The 16,469-nt window shown below is 46.2% G+C and overlaps 1 protein-coding gene across 9 annotated transcripts in view; it reads left to right on the top strand.

The window, feature by feature from the left end:
- The first annotated feature begins 2,484 nt into the window (after positions 1–2,484).
- The window catches only part of PPFIA1 (PTPRF interacting protein alpha 1), a 90,378-nt gene continuing 76,393 nt past the window's right edge, over positions 2,485–16,469 (top strand). For all 9 annotated transcript variants that reach the window (XM_030833222.2, XM_060302802.1, XM_060302806.1 and 6 more), the window contains exons 1-2: positions 2,485–2,597; positions 3,851–4,114. In XM_030833222.2, the coding sequence (XP_030689082.1) occupies positions 3,851–4,114 (264 nt within the window). In that variant the 5' untranslated portion in view covers positions 2,485–2,597. The remainder of the gene's footprint in view (positions 2,598–3,850; positions 4,115–16,469) is intronic.

Raw genomic sequence — 16,469 nt, 5'->3', positions numbered from 1 at the left:
TGTATCACTTTGATTAATATCAATAATATTTAGAATTTTTCAGATACAAGCTAATAAATTTTCGATAATACAGACTTCAACTAAACACAAACTTTTCTTTTTTGAATTAGGGCTCACACTCTATATACTTGTGTGTAACTTGGTATGTTTTGAAGTTTTTTTCCCCATTAAAAAAATTAGGTATATGTTGATAAAATAGATAACCAACAAGGACCTACTGTATAGCACAGGGAACTATACTTAATCATTTTGTAATAACCTATAAGGGAAAAGAATCTGAAAAAAAATAGATATATATGTATGCATAACCGAATCACTTTGCTATACACCTGAAACTAACACAACATCGTAAATCAACTATACTTCAATTTTTTAAAGTTAGGACACAATTTACAATTAATGTACAGTTCTGTTAGATTTGACAAACGCATGCAGTCATGTACCTACCACCACAGTCAGGATAAAGAATTTTGCCAGTCATCGAAAATATACCTCTGAATGTCATCAAGCTTTCTGTCATTTGCAGTGCAATGATTTAACCAGTCTTGTTTTGTTGGCCATTTGAGGTTGCTTACAATTTTCCTCTTAACTGATTTTGCAATCTGAGGGAGTGAAATGAATGCATGAAAATGAGTGAAATCTGGGATTCTCATTTTCCTGCCGTTATACCAAATGGGCTTCTCCCTTCTCTGCTTGGAAAACTGCTCATCCTGAGACCCAGCTCAGATGTTATCCCTCTGTGAAGCCCCTGAGATGCCAAATGGAGAGTTGGTTCCTCCTTCCTCTGCAGTCCCAAGGCACCAAGTCACACGCAGTTTATAGGACAGACATTGTAATAGTCTGTTTCTCTTCTCCCCTCCAGGCTGTGAATTGATGTCTTTCGCAGTCCTGTGTTCCCCAAACCTAGGCCATGCCTGGCTCACAGTGTTCTATAAATGTTCATGAAATGAACGAACATTCTACTCTGTTGCACACAATTTTAGTATTGTGCTGATTTTTTAGGAGGCAGGTACTTGCTGAGCATGGTGCCAATATGGGCTGGATGAATTAAGCTGGTACACTTGAGGAGAGCTGGATGTTTTCCTCTGTTACAGACCCTGGATCGGGGATGCAAATTCATATTTATGTGGAGTCATTCAAATATTTATTGAATGAACAAATACGTGGATGAAAGGTGTGGTCCTGGACTTGGGAGGTAAGAAAGCCAATCAGACATAGCACCTGTTCTTGGTGAGTTCACAACTGGGAATCAAGGAATCTACCTAGGAAGGCTTCACCCCCCTCCCCCACCATGCAACCTGTACTTAGACTTAGCGAGACAGCAGCCAGTGTCACTTGGCAACAATGCCTGGACATTTTGTTTTGCCAAGAGTTTGTGATCCAGGAGTCAGACCTTGAGTGGGGAGCATCTGCTTTAATTTATTAAAGGTGTATTTATTAATCTCTGCGTCTGCAATATATAGCACAGGACTTGGCACACAGCAGGGATTTTTGAAAGCTTGCGCAAGGATGAAATATGGATATGAATAAGGATAACAATGTTGAGAAAGATAAAAATGACCACCATTCGCTGAGTACCTCCCCAGCCAGGTCCTTGACTAGGTGCTCCCTACACATTCTGTTTCTTATAACAGCCCTGGGGTAGGTCTGTATCACTCACTCTCCCATCTTACAAGTGGGTTCCCCCGCGGTGCCCAGGCCCACACCGCAGGGAGAAGTATCTGCTGGAAGTTGAACAAGGTCTGCCTAGCTCCAAAGCCTGCCTTCTCGACACAGCGCCCAGGGGCCTTAACATCAAACGCTGCCCATCTCTGCCTCCCCAGGTACTGCAGGTAAAGCTCGGTAATGGGTCTTGCGTCGAAACCGCGTCCTTCCGAATCGTGCAAGGACCGGTTCCTAGGAGGCTCCGGAGGCCACACCGCAGGCTCCGACCGGCTGCGAACAGGTGACTTGCACTGGGGTGCGCTCCGGCGTAAGGTGTGTAGCCGTGACCTTCGGGAAGTGTCGGGCTCAGAACCTGGCACCCAGTAGACGCTCGATAACGGCCTTCGGTGTCCTCCGCGGCTGTAAGCGGAGAGTTGGGGGCAGCCCCCGAGTTGGAAGACGCTGCTCGGAAAGAGGACCAAAGCCCGGAGCCCGGAGCCCGGTGCCGGAAATCGGGAGCGGCGACTCCACCGAGGCTCACCCACCTGGGCGGGGCCGGGGGCGGGGCTTCTACTGTATCCAGTCAATCGGCGTCCGAGAGGCGAGCCCGCCCCCTGAGGAGGCGGTGCTTGCACACTCGGCCGCCCCCTGAGTTCCTCCCCCGGGGGACGGGGCGGGGCGTGCCGGCGGCGCTCGGCGCTGACGCTGCGCCGACGCGCCCGACGTCGGGCACGTTGACGCCGGCGACGCGCAGCCGGGCCCGCTCCTCCTGTGCTCTGCCAGTGTCCGGCCGCAGGCCGGCCTTAGTGACTGGGGGCGGCGGGCCCGGGGCGGCGGGCGCGGGGCGGGCGGCGGGCGCGGGCTGCCTTCGTCGGGCCCCGAGCTCGCCTGGAGCGAGCAGCCGCCCGCGAGCCGCCGCGGAGCCTCCTCGCCCGCTCCCGCCGGCGAGCAAGGTAAGGGATAGGGGGACTGAAACAGGGTTGGGGCGGAGCGGGGCCCCGGGCGCCGGCGCCCTCCCCGCGGGGGCCGCGCGGCTGGTGAGTGTCAGCCCCGGGGGAAGGGTGTGCAGCGGGGCCCGGGGTCGCTGGGGCAGGGGGCGCTGCCCGCGGGACCCCCGGCGAACGGGCTCTCGGGGCCGTGCGCCCCCCCTCCCCGACCCCAGCGCCAGGTGACCCGCGCCCCCGGGGACCCCAGCGCTGGGCGCGGGGGCGAGGACCTGTAGCCGCGGGAAGTCCCGAGCCAGGCTGGGTTCCCGTGGTGAATCGTTCTCGCCACCCTGGCGTCCGGGCTGTTGCAGCACCGGGTGCGGGTGCGAGCGGGGTAGAGTCGTTGTCACTGTCAGGTGCGTGGTATGCGGTCCTGGGCATCTCCGTCCCGGGGGTCCGCCGAGCCCGGAGCACCGGCGGCAGCCTCGGGAACCGGCCCCCTGCCCCTCGCCCCGTCATTATATTTGAGACACTTAGTAGCCTCTCGTAATCTCACCTTTCACTTTTCCTTCCTTCCTAGCCGTGCACGTCTGTCCCGACCTGCTATATTTCCATTGTGGAATTTTTTTGGGGCGGGGGGTCTGTTAATTTACGTAAATTAGGTTGACTGACCAACCATTGTAGCCGTTGAAAAACACCTCTCGCGCCCTTAACGAGTCCAGTTCCGTTTATCGCTCACCAAATCCAGCCCAAGAATTCAGGGAGCCGTCAGTCCTTCCTAGGAGCTGACTGCACACATTCCTCTAAGATGCCTGATGGATTTTGTACTTGTCAGTTTTACTGGCTGTATGCTCCTTCTGTGCTTTTCCTGAAAAATGATTGGATGGCACGTGTTTTGACTTTCTCTCCCCCACCGGGAAATAGAAAGGAAAAAAAAAAAGGTTACAGAAGCACACTTGTTTTCAACAACTAGAAAGTACAGCTTTGCAGAGAGAATGCCACAGGGTTTGTTCTTTATGTGAGGGTTGTCTTCTTTGGTCTTTACCCCTTCACTGGATTACTGTCAGTATTAAATGTCTTCATCTTGTGTGTTCTGGGCACTTTGTATATGCATGTGTACGTTTTCCCAGTTTTTTTCTGTACAGAGCAGAGCAGTCAGATCTGGGAATAATGAGGCTGTCAGCCTTTCACTTATCAGCTACAGATAGCTATAAAGTTGCAGCTTTGTGGAAGCCTTTATTTTGCACTTGATGACTGTGGTCTGGGTCTTTCATTTCAAGATGATGTGCGAGGTGATGCCGACCATCAGTGAAGCAGAAGGCCCCCCAGGAGGAAGTGGGAGCCATGGGTCCAGCTCCCCTTCACAGCCAGATGCAGATTCACACTTTGAACAGTTGATGGTCTCCATGCTGGAAGAGAGGGACCGTCTCCTTGACACTCTGAGAGAGACCCAAGAAACGCTGGCCTTAACCCAGGGGAAGTTACACGAGGTTGGTCACGAAAGAGATTCCTTGCAGAGGCAGCTCAATACCGCGCTTCCACAGGTATGGGTGATTTTCACCTGAGTTTTTTCTAAATGCTTTTTTACGATGTTGAAATTTTTCGATGTGTATTTTGCGTAATCACTCGTGAAATGGTGGTTCTGTTATTTGTAAGTCCCATATAGATAAAATTCCTGAGGATTAAACTTCTTAGTGAGAACAAACTCCAGTGTACCATAAAGTTCTGTAAAAACACCTTATTGCCCTTGTTCCCCTTTAGAGCGGCAGAAGGAACTGCCTAGATTTGGAAGAGCGCTCCAGGGTTTTTGAAAAAGGGCTATGAAGCAGCCAAGCTCTGTGGTGCCTTCCGTTTCGCTGTCTTAAGCTATTCCTTGCCTAAATGTGTATTTCCATGGGTTGTGTTATGTATTTCCAATTTCCTAATGAAATTTACTGGACAAATAGGATTGATTTCACAGGAGAAATATTTTTACAGCCACCTTTCTCAGAACACCGGTGTTTTGTAAATCAGGTTTGTTTGAGGGGATAGAAGACGGAAGATGGATTCCTTTGGAGCTCTCTCTGTGGCAGATGAGAATTATAAAGCTTACAGCCACACTGAAGTTTTTCATCTAAGGATATTGTGTTTGGAGCAGTGTTTCAAGGCCTTTTCTTGTGGAGCCGAGTGAGGATCTAATGACAGGAGCAGGGAGAGGGTGTCAGCTAGAAGAGTGTGCACTGGGTGGCACAGAGCGCAGTGGGAGATGTGTGTGTTCCTTGGGTGTTTACGAGCTGTGTAGGTGCCATTTTACCTATTCATATAGGTGCCTTTATGGTGCTTTCAGGTGGACATGAATAAGCATGCATTTATTCTCTCAGGATGGGTCTGCAGTGGTAAATAGTAAATGAATAATTACTAGGCTTAATGCATTTCTGGCCTTTAGTCAATTCTCCTGAAAGATGGGTAAGCTCAACATTTGGATTTCCTTTTTAGCAACAATAATCTGATGTCAGTGCTGTGATGTTCTGTCTTTGTCAATTTGAGAATCATTAAGTTTTTTCTCATTTGAATCTTGTAAATTACCAAGTTTGTTTGGGTCAGATTTTATTACCACAAGCTTAGAAGGGTTGGCCAAATTATGTTTTACTGGGATTTTATTGTAGTATTTGTAAATCTTTTCAGTACTTTGGGGTTTTTTGTTTTGTTTTGTTTCTTTCGTAGTTGTATTTGTCTTCTTATAACTTGAGGTACATACACTGAAGTGTAGTTTTTTGAAAGGATGAGCACAAGGGATTTGTGACAAGTAAGGGACAAGAGTTTTGTAAAGTCCAGTCTCATGCAGTGGAGGTTGTCACACCAGCCAATGGGACAGTCGCTCAGTGATTTGTTGCTAGCTGCTGCTCCGTGTTGTAGCCTGGAAATGCCTTGTTGAGTGGAGAATGTGATGACGTCACCAGCTCACCTCACCACCTGAGCACCTGAGTCCAGCGTTTTAGAAACACAGGAACCATTAAGTAAACATTTTTTGGATCCTTCCCTTTCTTGGCATTTGTCTTCTGTTTGGTGGCTAATTGTGTGACCAGGTAGGCGTGTGAATAAACTCCTGCCAGGTTATGTGGGCAAGTAATAGTGTACTTAAGAAAAACTTAACTGTAACAGAACATACGTCAGAAAAATTCACAAATCATAAGTGTACATCGCAGTGAATTTTTCATTAAGCAAACACACTCTTGTAACCACTGCCCAGACCAAGAAATAGAACATTACCAGGCTTCCCAGAAGCCCCCTCCCACCCACTCCCAGTAATTGTCTCCCAGAGCTAACTGTGGTCTCGACTTTCTGCCGTTGATTAACTTGGCATGTTCTTGACTTTGTGTAAATGGAATAAAGTAACGTGTGTATTTTATTTCTTGATTCTTTCATTCAACATTATCTTTGCGAGCTCTATCCATGTAGCTTTGTTCGTTCTCATCTGCTATTTAATAACCCAGTGTATGAATGTACCATAATTTATTCTTTCTGTTGTTCATGGGTATCTGGGTTGTTTCTAGTTTTTACAAATGCTGCCCTGAATGTTCTTGCTTTTTGGTACAGATATGTATGTGTTTCTGTTGGGTGTGTTCAAAGGAGTAGCACTGCCAGGTGATGGAGTATGTTCAGCCTTAGTAGGCTCTATCCAAGGTGGTGGTCGTGACCGTTGTCCTACCTCCCGCAGTGTGTGAGCCGTTGGTTGTTCTGACCCTTGGTATCGGCAGTTCTTTGGTTGTAGCTGTCTGGTGGTGTTGAGTGGTAGGAACTCAGTGGGGTGGGGACTTGCTCCCTGATGGCCAGTAAACATCCCTGGCGTTCGTTGGCCATTTGCTTACGTTCTTTGGTGAAATAATTGTCTTTTGCCCATTTTTTGATTGGGTTGTCTGTTTTGTTTCTTACTGATTCGAAGGAGTTCTTTTTATATATTCTGAGTACATATATGTATGGCAGGTTTTTTTGGGGGGGTGTTTGCCTTTTCACTTTCTCAGTGGTGTCTTTTAAAAAGCATAATTTTTTATTTTAATGTACCCCAGGTGATCAGTCTTTTCAGTAATATTTAATGAGCTTTGTGTTCATTGAAAGATATCATCACGAAGTTGCATGAAGATGTTATCCTGTAAAAGCTTTATTGTTTTATCTTTTACATTTAGATCTGTAATCCATCTGAAACTGATTTTTGTTTATTGTGTGAGATAGGGGCCAGGCTTCATTTTTTTTTTTTTTTCCTTTAAGTGTATGGCTATCCAGTTGTAATTTATTAAAAAAAGCATCCTTTCCCCAGTGTGCTGCAGTGTCATCTCTGTTGTAAATCAAGTGACCGTAAGTGTATGGGCCTGTTTCTGGACTCCCCTCTGCTCCATTGATCTTTTTGTCTCTTTTGCACAAATGCAACGCTATCTAAATTACTGTAGGTTTAGTCAGTCTTCATATCTGGTAATTTAAATCCTACACCTGAGTCATGATTCAGTATTGCCTTGGCTAACCTTGACCCTTTGCGTTTTCAGATAAATTTTAGAATCCACTAGGCTGTCTTTCCCCAGAAAATGTGCCGGGATTTTAATTGAGGTTGAATTTAATTTGTAGACCAGTGCGGGGAGAAATGACGTCTTTTTAATATTGTTCTTAGAATCCATGAACACAGTATATATAGTCCTCCATTTATTTAGATCTTCTTTAATTTGTCTTAAAATTTTACAGTTTTCTGTATGTCTTATGCATGTTTAATTAGATATCTCATATTTTTGATGCCATTATAAATTACTAGTATGTAGAGATAGAATTAATTTTTCTGTATTCACTTGCTAAATCCATTTATTTCTAGTAATAATTCTTGTATTTTCTATGTATACACTGTTATGTCTGCAGATAAGTTTCTTTTTTTTTTTCTTTCCAGTTGCTGTAACCCTTTTTCTTTTTCTTGCCTTATTGTACTGGCTAGGATCTCCAATACAGTGGTGAACAGAAGTAATGAGAATAAATATCCTTGTCTCATTCCCAGTATCAGAGGAAAAGCTTGCACTATTTCACCATTACATATGATATTTACTGTAACTTTTCTTTAATTTTTTAAAAAAATTTATTTATTTTACTTATTTCTTTGGCTACTTTGGGTCTTCGTTGTTGCGTGTGGGCTTTCTCTAGCTGTGGTGAGCAGGGCCTACTCTTCACTGCGGGCTCCTCACTGCAGTGGCTTCTCTTGTTGTGGAGCACAGGCTCCAGGCACACGGGCTTCATTAGTTGTGGCACGTGGGCTCAGTAGTTGTGGCTTGCGGGCTCTAGAGCACAGGCTCAGTAGTTGTGGTTCATGGGCTTAGTTGCTCCGCGGCACGTGGGATCTTCCCAGACCAGGGCTCGAACCCATGTCCCCTGCATTGGCAGGTGGATTCTTAACCACTGCGCCACCAGGGAAGCCCTACTGTGGCTTTTTTGTAGATATTTTTATGAAAATATGAAAAATTTCCTCTTTGCTAAGAGTTTTTTAAAATCATGAATTAAAATTATTACATTAAATTTTCTTAAGTATATTTTCTGCAAATTTTAAAACAACCAAGTGATTTTTCTTTTATGTGGTGATTTAACTTTTTAAAAAATTTTGTGATTCTAGAATAATCCCAACCTGATCTTGATGTATTCTCCTTTGGTTGGATTTTATTTGTTAATTTTGTTTAGGATTATTGCATCTGTATTCAAGGTCTGTAATTTTACTTTCTTATACTTCTTGTCCTTGTTGGGTTTTGGTATCAAGGTTATGCTCGTCTCATAAAACAAGGTGGAAAGTGTTCCTTTTTTACCCCCAGAAGAGTTCCTGTGAGATTGGTGTTTTCTTTCTTAGATTTTTGGAAGAATTGATTGGCAAAACCAGCTGGTGTAGGATTTTCATTAAGGGATGGCTTTTAATTTCAGATTTAATTATTTTCATGGAAATAGAATTTTTCTGATTTTATATGTCTTCTTGTGTCTGTTTAGGTAAAGCATTTTCCCCCGCTAGGAATTTATTCAGGCCACCCAAACTTTCCAATTAGTAAGTGTAAAGGGGTTCATAATATCCCCTTTAAAAAATACTTGATACTGGTAATTTGTGCTTTGTCTCTTTTTCTTAATCAGTCTCTCTAGGGGTTTATCAATTTTATCAGTCCTTTCAAAGAACCAACTTTTGGCTTTATTGATTTTTTTTTTAATTTCATATTTGTTCTCTATTTCCTTATTTTGTGCTCCTTTTCCTTCCATTTGCTTTGTGTTTCGTTTGCTATTCTTTTCTCTGGTTTCTTGGGATAGATGCTTAATTGATTTTTAGCCTTCTTTCTTTTCCAGTACATGTGTTTAAGGCTGTAAGTTACCCTCTAAACACCATTAGCTGCATCCCACAAATTTGAATAAGCCAAACTTTCATTTGTCTTTTATGTAAAAGTATTTTCTAATTTTCATTGTGTTTTTAAAAATTATTATTTAAAAAAATTTTGAAGAAGTGTGTCGTTTAACTTCCCAGTGTTTGGGGAGGCTTTTCTCCTTATCTTTTTGTTGATTTCTAGCTTAATTCCATGAAGATCCCTATCTTAGTCTTTTTGGGCTGTTGTTATAAAATACCATAGACTAGCTGACTTATAAACAATAGAAATTTATTTCTCATAGTACTGGAGGCTGGGAAGTCCCAAGATCAAGGTGCCGGCAGATTCCATGTTTGGTGAGTCCTGTTTCCTGGTCCCTAGATGTCCAGCTTCTTCTCACTGTCCTCCCCGGGCGGACGGGGGCAAGGGAGCTCATTGCACTTAGGACCTAATCCCTCGCAGAGTCCGTGCCTCCTAATACCATCGCCTTGGGGGGGATGAATTTTGAGGGGGCATAAACTGTCTATCTGCTGCAATCCCTCAAGATACCCTGCATTATTTCAATCCTTTGAAATGAGTTGAGCTTTCCCAATGGCCCAGTACACATTCATTTTGTTAAGTGTTCCTTGGGCACTTGAAAGCAATGCATATCCGCGGGAACGCGGTCTTCTGTGTGTATCGGTCAGGTCAGGTTTGTTAGTCATGGAATTCAGATTCTGGTAGCCACGTTAAATAAAGTAGAAATAGGTGGAATTAAGTTTAGTATATTTTATTTAGCACAGATACCCAAAATATTATCATTTCAGTGTGTAATCAACATAAGAAAACGAATGAAATATTTTACGCTCTTTTTTTTGTACTAAGTCTTTAAAATCCGCTGTGCGTTTCCTGCTTGCAGCACATCTCAGTGTGGAGCGGCCACGCTTCCAGCATCACTGCCTCATAGCTGCACGTGACTGCATACTGGACAGCCCCCTTCCACTGAGAGATGCATTAAAGGCTCCCACTGTGATGATGAATTTGGCTGTTTCTCCTTTTCTACTTCTCTCCGTTTTTATGTGTTGATATTTTGAGATTATGTTATTAGGTACATTCGAATTTAGAATTCTCCTCGCTAGATTGAACTTGTATCATTATGAAATTTTCCTTTTTATCTCTAGTAACGCTTCTTACTTCAGACACTATTTGACAGTGATATCTGCACATCAGTTTCCTGTCCGTGTTTGCCTGGGTATCTTTTCCTTTCGCCTGATTGTGATTTTATATCTTAACATGTACCTCTGTGAATAGTGTGTAGTTTTTATTTTAATCAGTTTGATAGTTCTTATCTTTTTTTTTTTTTTTTAGTTCTTATCTTTTAATTAGAGTATTTGCTCTATTTAAATGTAATTGCAGTCTTTCAGTTTATAGGTACAGTGTTACTATTTGTGTTCTGTTTGTCCCACCTATTCTGTGTCCTTTCTCTCTTACCTTCTTTGAGAAGTATGAAGTGTTTTTAACTCTGTGTTCCTGTGTCGGTTGTCGGATATACAGTCGCAGACACAGGGCGTGTTTTACAGTTCAGCCTAGGTTCGTGCCTGCCTTTACTGCCCCCCGACACTGCTGTTTGCTTTGATACTCAAACTGCCCTGAACGCCCTCCCACCTCCTGTGTCACTGCTATGATACTTTAAAATTTTAGATATATTTTTGGCATTATCATCATTGTTTTGTACAGTTAATATTGTGATTTATTCTCATAGGTTGCTTTTCACTTGTTTTTTCATATTTCTGTCAGAGACTTCTTTTTCTCGAAGAACTACTTCAATATTTTTTTAGTTCATGTCTGTGGGTGATGAGTTGTCTCATTTTCATTTGCCTGAAACGGCTTTATTTTGCCTTCACTTTTAAAAAATAAATTTATTTATTTTTATTTTTGGTTGTATTGGGTCTTTGTTGCTGCACGCAGGCTTTCTCTAGTTGCAGCGAGCGGGGGCTACTCTTCCCCGTGGTGCACAGGCTCCTCATTGTGGTGGCTTCTCCTGTTGTGGAGCACGGGCCCTAGGCGTGAGGGCTTCAGTAGTTGTGGCTCACAGACTCAGTAGTTGTGGCGCATGGGCTTTGTTGTTCCACGGCATGTGGGATCTTCCCGGACCAGGGCTCGAACCCGTGTCCCCTGCATTGGCAGGCGGATTCTTAACCACTGCGCCACCAGGGAAGCCCCTATTTTGCCTTCACTTTTTTTTTTTTTTTTTTTTTTTTTTGCCGTACGCGGGCCTCTCACTGTTGTGGCCTCTCCCGTTGCGGAGCGCAGGCTCCGGACGCGCAGGCTCAGCGGCCATGGCTCACGGGCCCAGCCGCTCCGCGGCATGTGGGATCTTCCCGGACCGGGGCACGAACCCGCGCCCCTGCATCGGCCGGCGGACTCTCAACTGCTGCGCCACCAGGGAAGCCCTTGCCTTCACTTTTGAAGAATGTTTTTGTTGGGTATAGAATTCCAGGTTGGTGGTTATTTGTTTTTCAGCATTTTATAGATGCCAATCCCTTATCTTCTGACTTCCTTTTTCTGGAAAAGTCAGCTCTCAGTGTTGTGCCATTAAAGGCAGTGCCGTTTTTCCTCTGGGCACTCTAACATTTTCTTTTTGCCTTAGACACCAGAAGAACTGCTGAAAACCAATGTGTGGTTTTCTTTGTTGAGTCAATGGCTTGACTCTTTAACCAACGTTGACCATTATCTTTATAGGTGTTTCTCATTCCCCTTCCTGTCTCTCCTCCACTGTGAGGAGCCCCATTTATATGTACACTAGATCTTTTTAACAGTGTCCTGCGGTGTCTTTTGGGCTCCTTGGATAGACTTTTTTCCTCTAACTTCTATTTTCTTTTTAAAACTAATGCATCCTTCAGTTCATTGATCCTCTCTTCAGCTGTGTCTGATTTGATGTTAAGCCCATAGATTGAGTTCTTAAATTCAATCACTGTTACTTTCAGGTTCTAGAATCCATTTTGAATTCTGGAAAATTCTCCTTCTGTCAGGCACATTCTTGAACAGTTGAAGTTTGCGTCTGATAGCTCGAGTGTATGGGCCCCCTCCGGATCTGTTTCTATTTCTGTTCTTTTTTTCTCCTGGTCCTATTCGTTGTTACGCCCGTTTTTGTCTTTTTAGTTGAGTGTTGGACATTATGTGTGAAAAACTGTAGCGGTTCTGGGTGATGCTGTCCTCCTTCAGAGTCTCCTGTGACGCAGACCCAGGGTAGGGTCACAGCTCTTGGTTCAGTCGGGGGCTCAGTGACTGGAGGCTGGGAGTCCTTGTCAGCCTCAGGCTCAGCTGCCTTCACCCACCTTCCCGCCCCCCCCAGGGTGGAGCCCTGCAGGGTCTCCATCTGGAAGCTTCCCAGGGCCCCTCCTTGGCAGGTCCTGAGCACCGTGAGGTTCTGCTGCAGCTCAGCTGCTCAGCCAGTGTGAGCGGAGTGTTGGGCTCATTTTCTGTGCCCCCTTTTCTCGGGGAGCTTAGTCCCTAAAGTCCTGGCTGACGTGTCAGGCCTGTACTAGAATGTTTGTCTTCCCAGCCTTATGGAACTGTCCAGAGCTCTGTCAGCTAGTACCCTCTGCTTGCCTTTTCACTGCGTTTTCTTCCCAGAGTCAGCATGGGCAGATGCCCCGAGGGGGGAGCGCTCCTCTCAGTCTCCCGCTCCCTCACTGGGTTTCCCTTTTCTTTGGAGTCTTGTACCCTCCAGTTTTGGCTGCCTCAGTACCTCTTCGATGCCTTCAGACAGACTTTAAAAATGTGTTTTATTTAGCTTTTCTAGTTCTTGGCGGGCTGACCTACAAACTGCTCACGTACATAACTGGAAGTGGGGGAGTAACTGGTGTGTTCTCTCCATCTGAAGCAACACGTAATAGTAAATATATTTGATCATCTCTATTTGATGCAGGAGAACAGGGACCACTGGTCCTTGCTTAGTCCCCACTATTCCGTTTCTAGTCAGAATCCCCAGTTTGCCCATGCTCGGCCACTTGAACTTGGAAAGAGGATGGAGCAAGCGGCCCACTCGCCCTGGAGACAGAGGACCTGCACTCTGGCTCCTCTCGCGGCCATTGTCCCAGCCCCGCACTGGTCTCCCCTCTTCCCCTTGCCCTGTGCCAGCCTGGCGGTGATGACGGGCTGGCGGTGGCAGAGGAGGAGGATAAGGAGGTGGGAGGGGTTATGTGACCTTTGTTCTGTGAGTTGATCACATGTGGGTTTTCCTTTTCAGTGTTTAAAAAAATTACTGCTTTTAGTCTTCCTTTCAATTTCATTTCAAAGTTGAAAATGAAGATTTTATTCTTAAAGTTGAGTGTAGCGATTTTACAGTCTTTTTGAAAGCAACAGTTGAGATTTTAAAAAGACGTCTCAGAGAACTCCAATACATAGAACCGAGAAAAGAGAATGTGTTCAGGTTGAATTGTGGGCAGAACCCCAAACTGTGCTGCCATCTCTCCCAGAGTCTGCTAATTCCTGAGACTGGTGGATATAGGACTCCAAACACCCTAAGGACTAAGGTCCTAAAATCACAACTTAGTCTGCCTGTGTCAGGAGTGTTGGTTGTCACAGCAGAGGTTTGGGCTGAGCGGGGAGCAGTGTAGCCTGTGCTGGGGGATCGGAGCGCAAGGAGGGTGGAAGCGCAGCCTGGCCAGGAGGGTGAGAGGGGACAGGAGACGATGCGGGACGGAGGAAGGGGTGACACCTAGTGGGGTCTGAGGGGCTGCGGCCGTCAAGGCTCGGGCAGGGATGCCCCTGAACGTCTGCAATGCCCCCTCCACGGCACCAGTTACCTGGCAGCCGAGGGCCGAGGTTGAGAGGCTCTGGTGGGAAGAATCCCCAGCCTGTCTCGAGCACCGCTGAGTTCACAGCGGGGTCCAGCACTCCACTGGGGGTTCACGGTCAGTGCCCCTACCAAGGTTGGATCAGTGCTGCTGAGCTGAAGTGAGTGAGTCAGGCAGGGAGGACTGACCTCAGAATCAGAGTGAGGTCTAAGTAGCTCAGTGACTCCTCTTCCAGGCTGGAGTCTAGGGATGCCCTTGACTTTAGGTGGGGCCCTTCCAGTGAGCTTTTCCAGCAGGTGCAGGTGGCAGAACCCCTCTCCGAAGACCATGGGTATTTCTAGTGTCTCTGGCTTCTGAGACAGTGAATTCTGTTCAGTACTACTTTGAAACGGTATCCTTGAGCACGGGCGCCTTCCCTCTTCGGCACACACTCACTGCACCGTTGAGCAGAGCCCGCCGGTCTCCGTGGAGCCCCGTGTGACTGAGTTGGTTCCGGGTTCTGGGCTCCTGGGAGACAGCGGCAGAGGCAGAGCTATATGCAGCCATTTCGTCTCCAGATAGCGGTGAGAGTGGTCACAGTGGTGAGAGTGGGATAGGGGTGATAGTGGTCGTAGTGGTCATAGTGGGATAGTGGTCATAGTGGTGATAGTGGTGATAGTTTTGGCCTCAGTGGGGAAGGATTGACACCATCTGGTTGAAGGTTGTAAGAGCCATGCTGGTGCTGTGGAGGATGGGTGGGGCGGGGCTAGAAGGGATGGGGAAGAAACCACTGGCGGAGAGTCATTGGGGTACATGGGTTGAGCTGTAGAGTCAGTACTTTAGGCAAAAGCTTTAAAGCCCTTGACATCACCCATCTTACAAAGCACAGAACAATGTATGTAATATTTTAATGAAGTGTACGTACTGCTTATGTGTATGATGTATACACTGATATTCACTGAGCGCCTGTTCTGTGTCAGACACTGTTCTAGGTGCTGAATACTCAGTATGTAGGAAGGGTCACGTGGCCCAAGATCTCTTTATTTGTGCAAAGAGAAATAGAATGAAAGACTCTGTGTAGTTCAGTTTGACCAAGTTTGACGCGTGGACAGAACCGCAGCAGAAGCAGCGGCCGGTGCTGGGTGTCTGCACAGGAGGACTCGGCCCGGCGGCTTTCCTCACGCTTCCACGACCCTCTGTCCTCCCCGCTCTACTGCTTGAGCGCACACACACATCCTCGCCTGGCACACCTCCATGTGGGTGGGCTTTGGGCCTCTTGAATTCAGCATGGGCCCAGACCAGCTCTTCCCCACGTCTGTCCCTCCTCCTGAGATGGTACAGTTTTCTGCCGAGTCAGGTGGTCAGAAAGCAAGAGACCACTCGTCTCACCCTCCCAGTCTCCAGGCCCTGTAGGAGGCACCTTTCCTGTCTCTCGGACGCCACCTCTGAGGTCCGCTGGCGAGGTCTGGACCCTCTTCTTCCACCAGGTTGATTCAAGGAGGGGTTGGCCCCAGCGACCTCTCTGTCCCGCACCAGCCATACTGGGTTGTAGGTCATTCCTCACAGGAGATGTTCTGTTTTCCTGCAGTTTCTTTGTAAATATGCTGTTCTGTCAGAGAGGAAGGCCCTTCTTACCCTGTCTTCTGCTTGCTAGCTCTTGGCGCTAGCTCCTGCTGAGTACTTTGGTAGCTAACTCTTTTGGAGAGCCAGTTTGGCCCTGTGTAGAAAGAGCCTCAAAAAACTCCTGTTCTTCTTTCTTTTCCAGATTACTCTTCCATTTATTTATTTATTTTTTAGCATGGATTTTGCAGCTAGACAGGTCTGCATTTTACTTCTGTCTACAAAGTAACTGCCTGCTGTTAGGCCAGTGGCTTAGCTCTTTTCTCTTTTAAATTAAATTAAATTAATTTATTTTTTATTTATTTTTTGTCTGCATTGGGTCTTCATTGCTGTGCGTGAGCTTTCTCTAGCTGCGGCGAGCTGGGGCTACTCTTTGTTGCGGTGCACGGGCTTCTCATTGCAGTGGCTTCTCTTGTTGTGGAGCACGGGCTCTAGGTTAGTGGGCTTCGGTAGTTGTGGCTCGCAGGCTCTAGAGCGCAGGCTCAGTAGTTGTGGCGCACGGCCTTAGTTGCTCCGCGGCATGTGGGATCTTCCTGGCCAGGGATCAAACCTGTGTCCCCTGCATTGGCAGGCAGACTCTTATCCACTGCACCACCAGGGAAGCCCAAGGAAATGGTTCTTATCTGGAGGAAACTTACGCATAATGATATTCACCATAACAGCTTTAAATACGATTTACATTTTTTACTGGTTAGAAAATTATAAGAGCAATACACCAGTTAGAAACCATTTTAAAGTATAGATGATGTGTAGTCCGCGTCCCACAGGGGTTTAACGTCTCCCACTTTACCTCCCAGCCTTACCTCATTTCCCCCATTTTTGCCCTCACTTTGAGAGGGAACGATTTCTGGTGGTCCCGTTCTTGTGGTGGGAGGTGGGCTCACTGGGCTGAGGCGGTGGTTTCTGACCCCTCTTCGTCTCTCTCTCTGCACTTCCTCCTGCTCCCCAGGGACCTTCCTGGTCACTAGGGGACTTCCTAGGACCTTAGCATCCATTTGGCGTTCCTGCCAAATCACTTCTTTCATTGGAAGTTGAGTGATGACTTCTCCGACTCTCGGTCCTCCTTTGTTTATTAATTGATGCTCCTCTTTCAAGAGCATCCCTTTTTATTCTCTTTCTCTCTCAGTCACTGTGGACACTGGATTGGTATTTATTCGGTGTATTATAGTCAGTTATCATTA

This window comes from Globicephala melas, chromosome 8 (assembly GCF_963455315.2).
Source record: "Globicephala melas chromosome 8, mGloMel1.2, whole genome shotgun sequence".
Classification (NCBI taxonomy): Eukaryota; Metazoa; Chordata; class Mammalia; order Artiodactyla; family Delphinidae; genus Globicephala; species Globicephala melas.
This window is presented reverse-complemented; position numbering and strand designations above follow the sequence as displayed.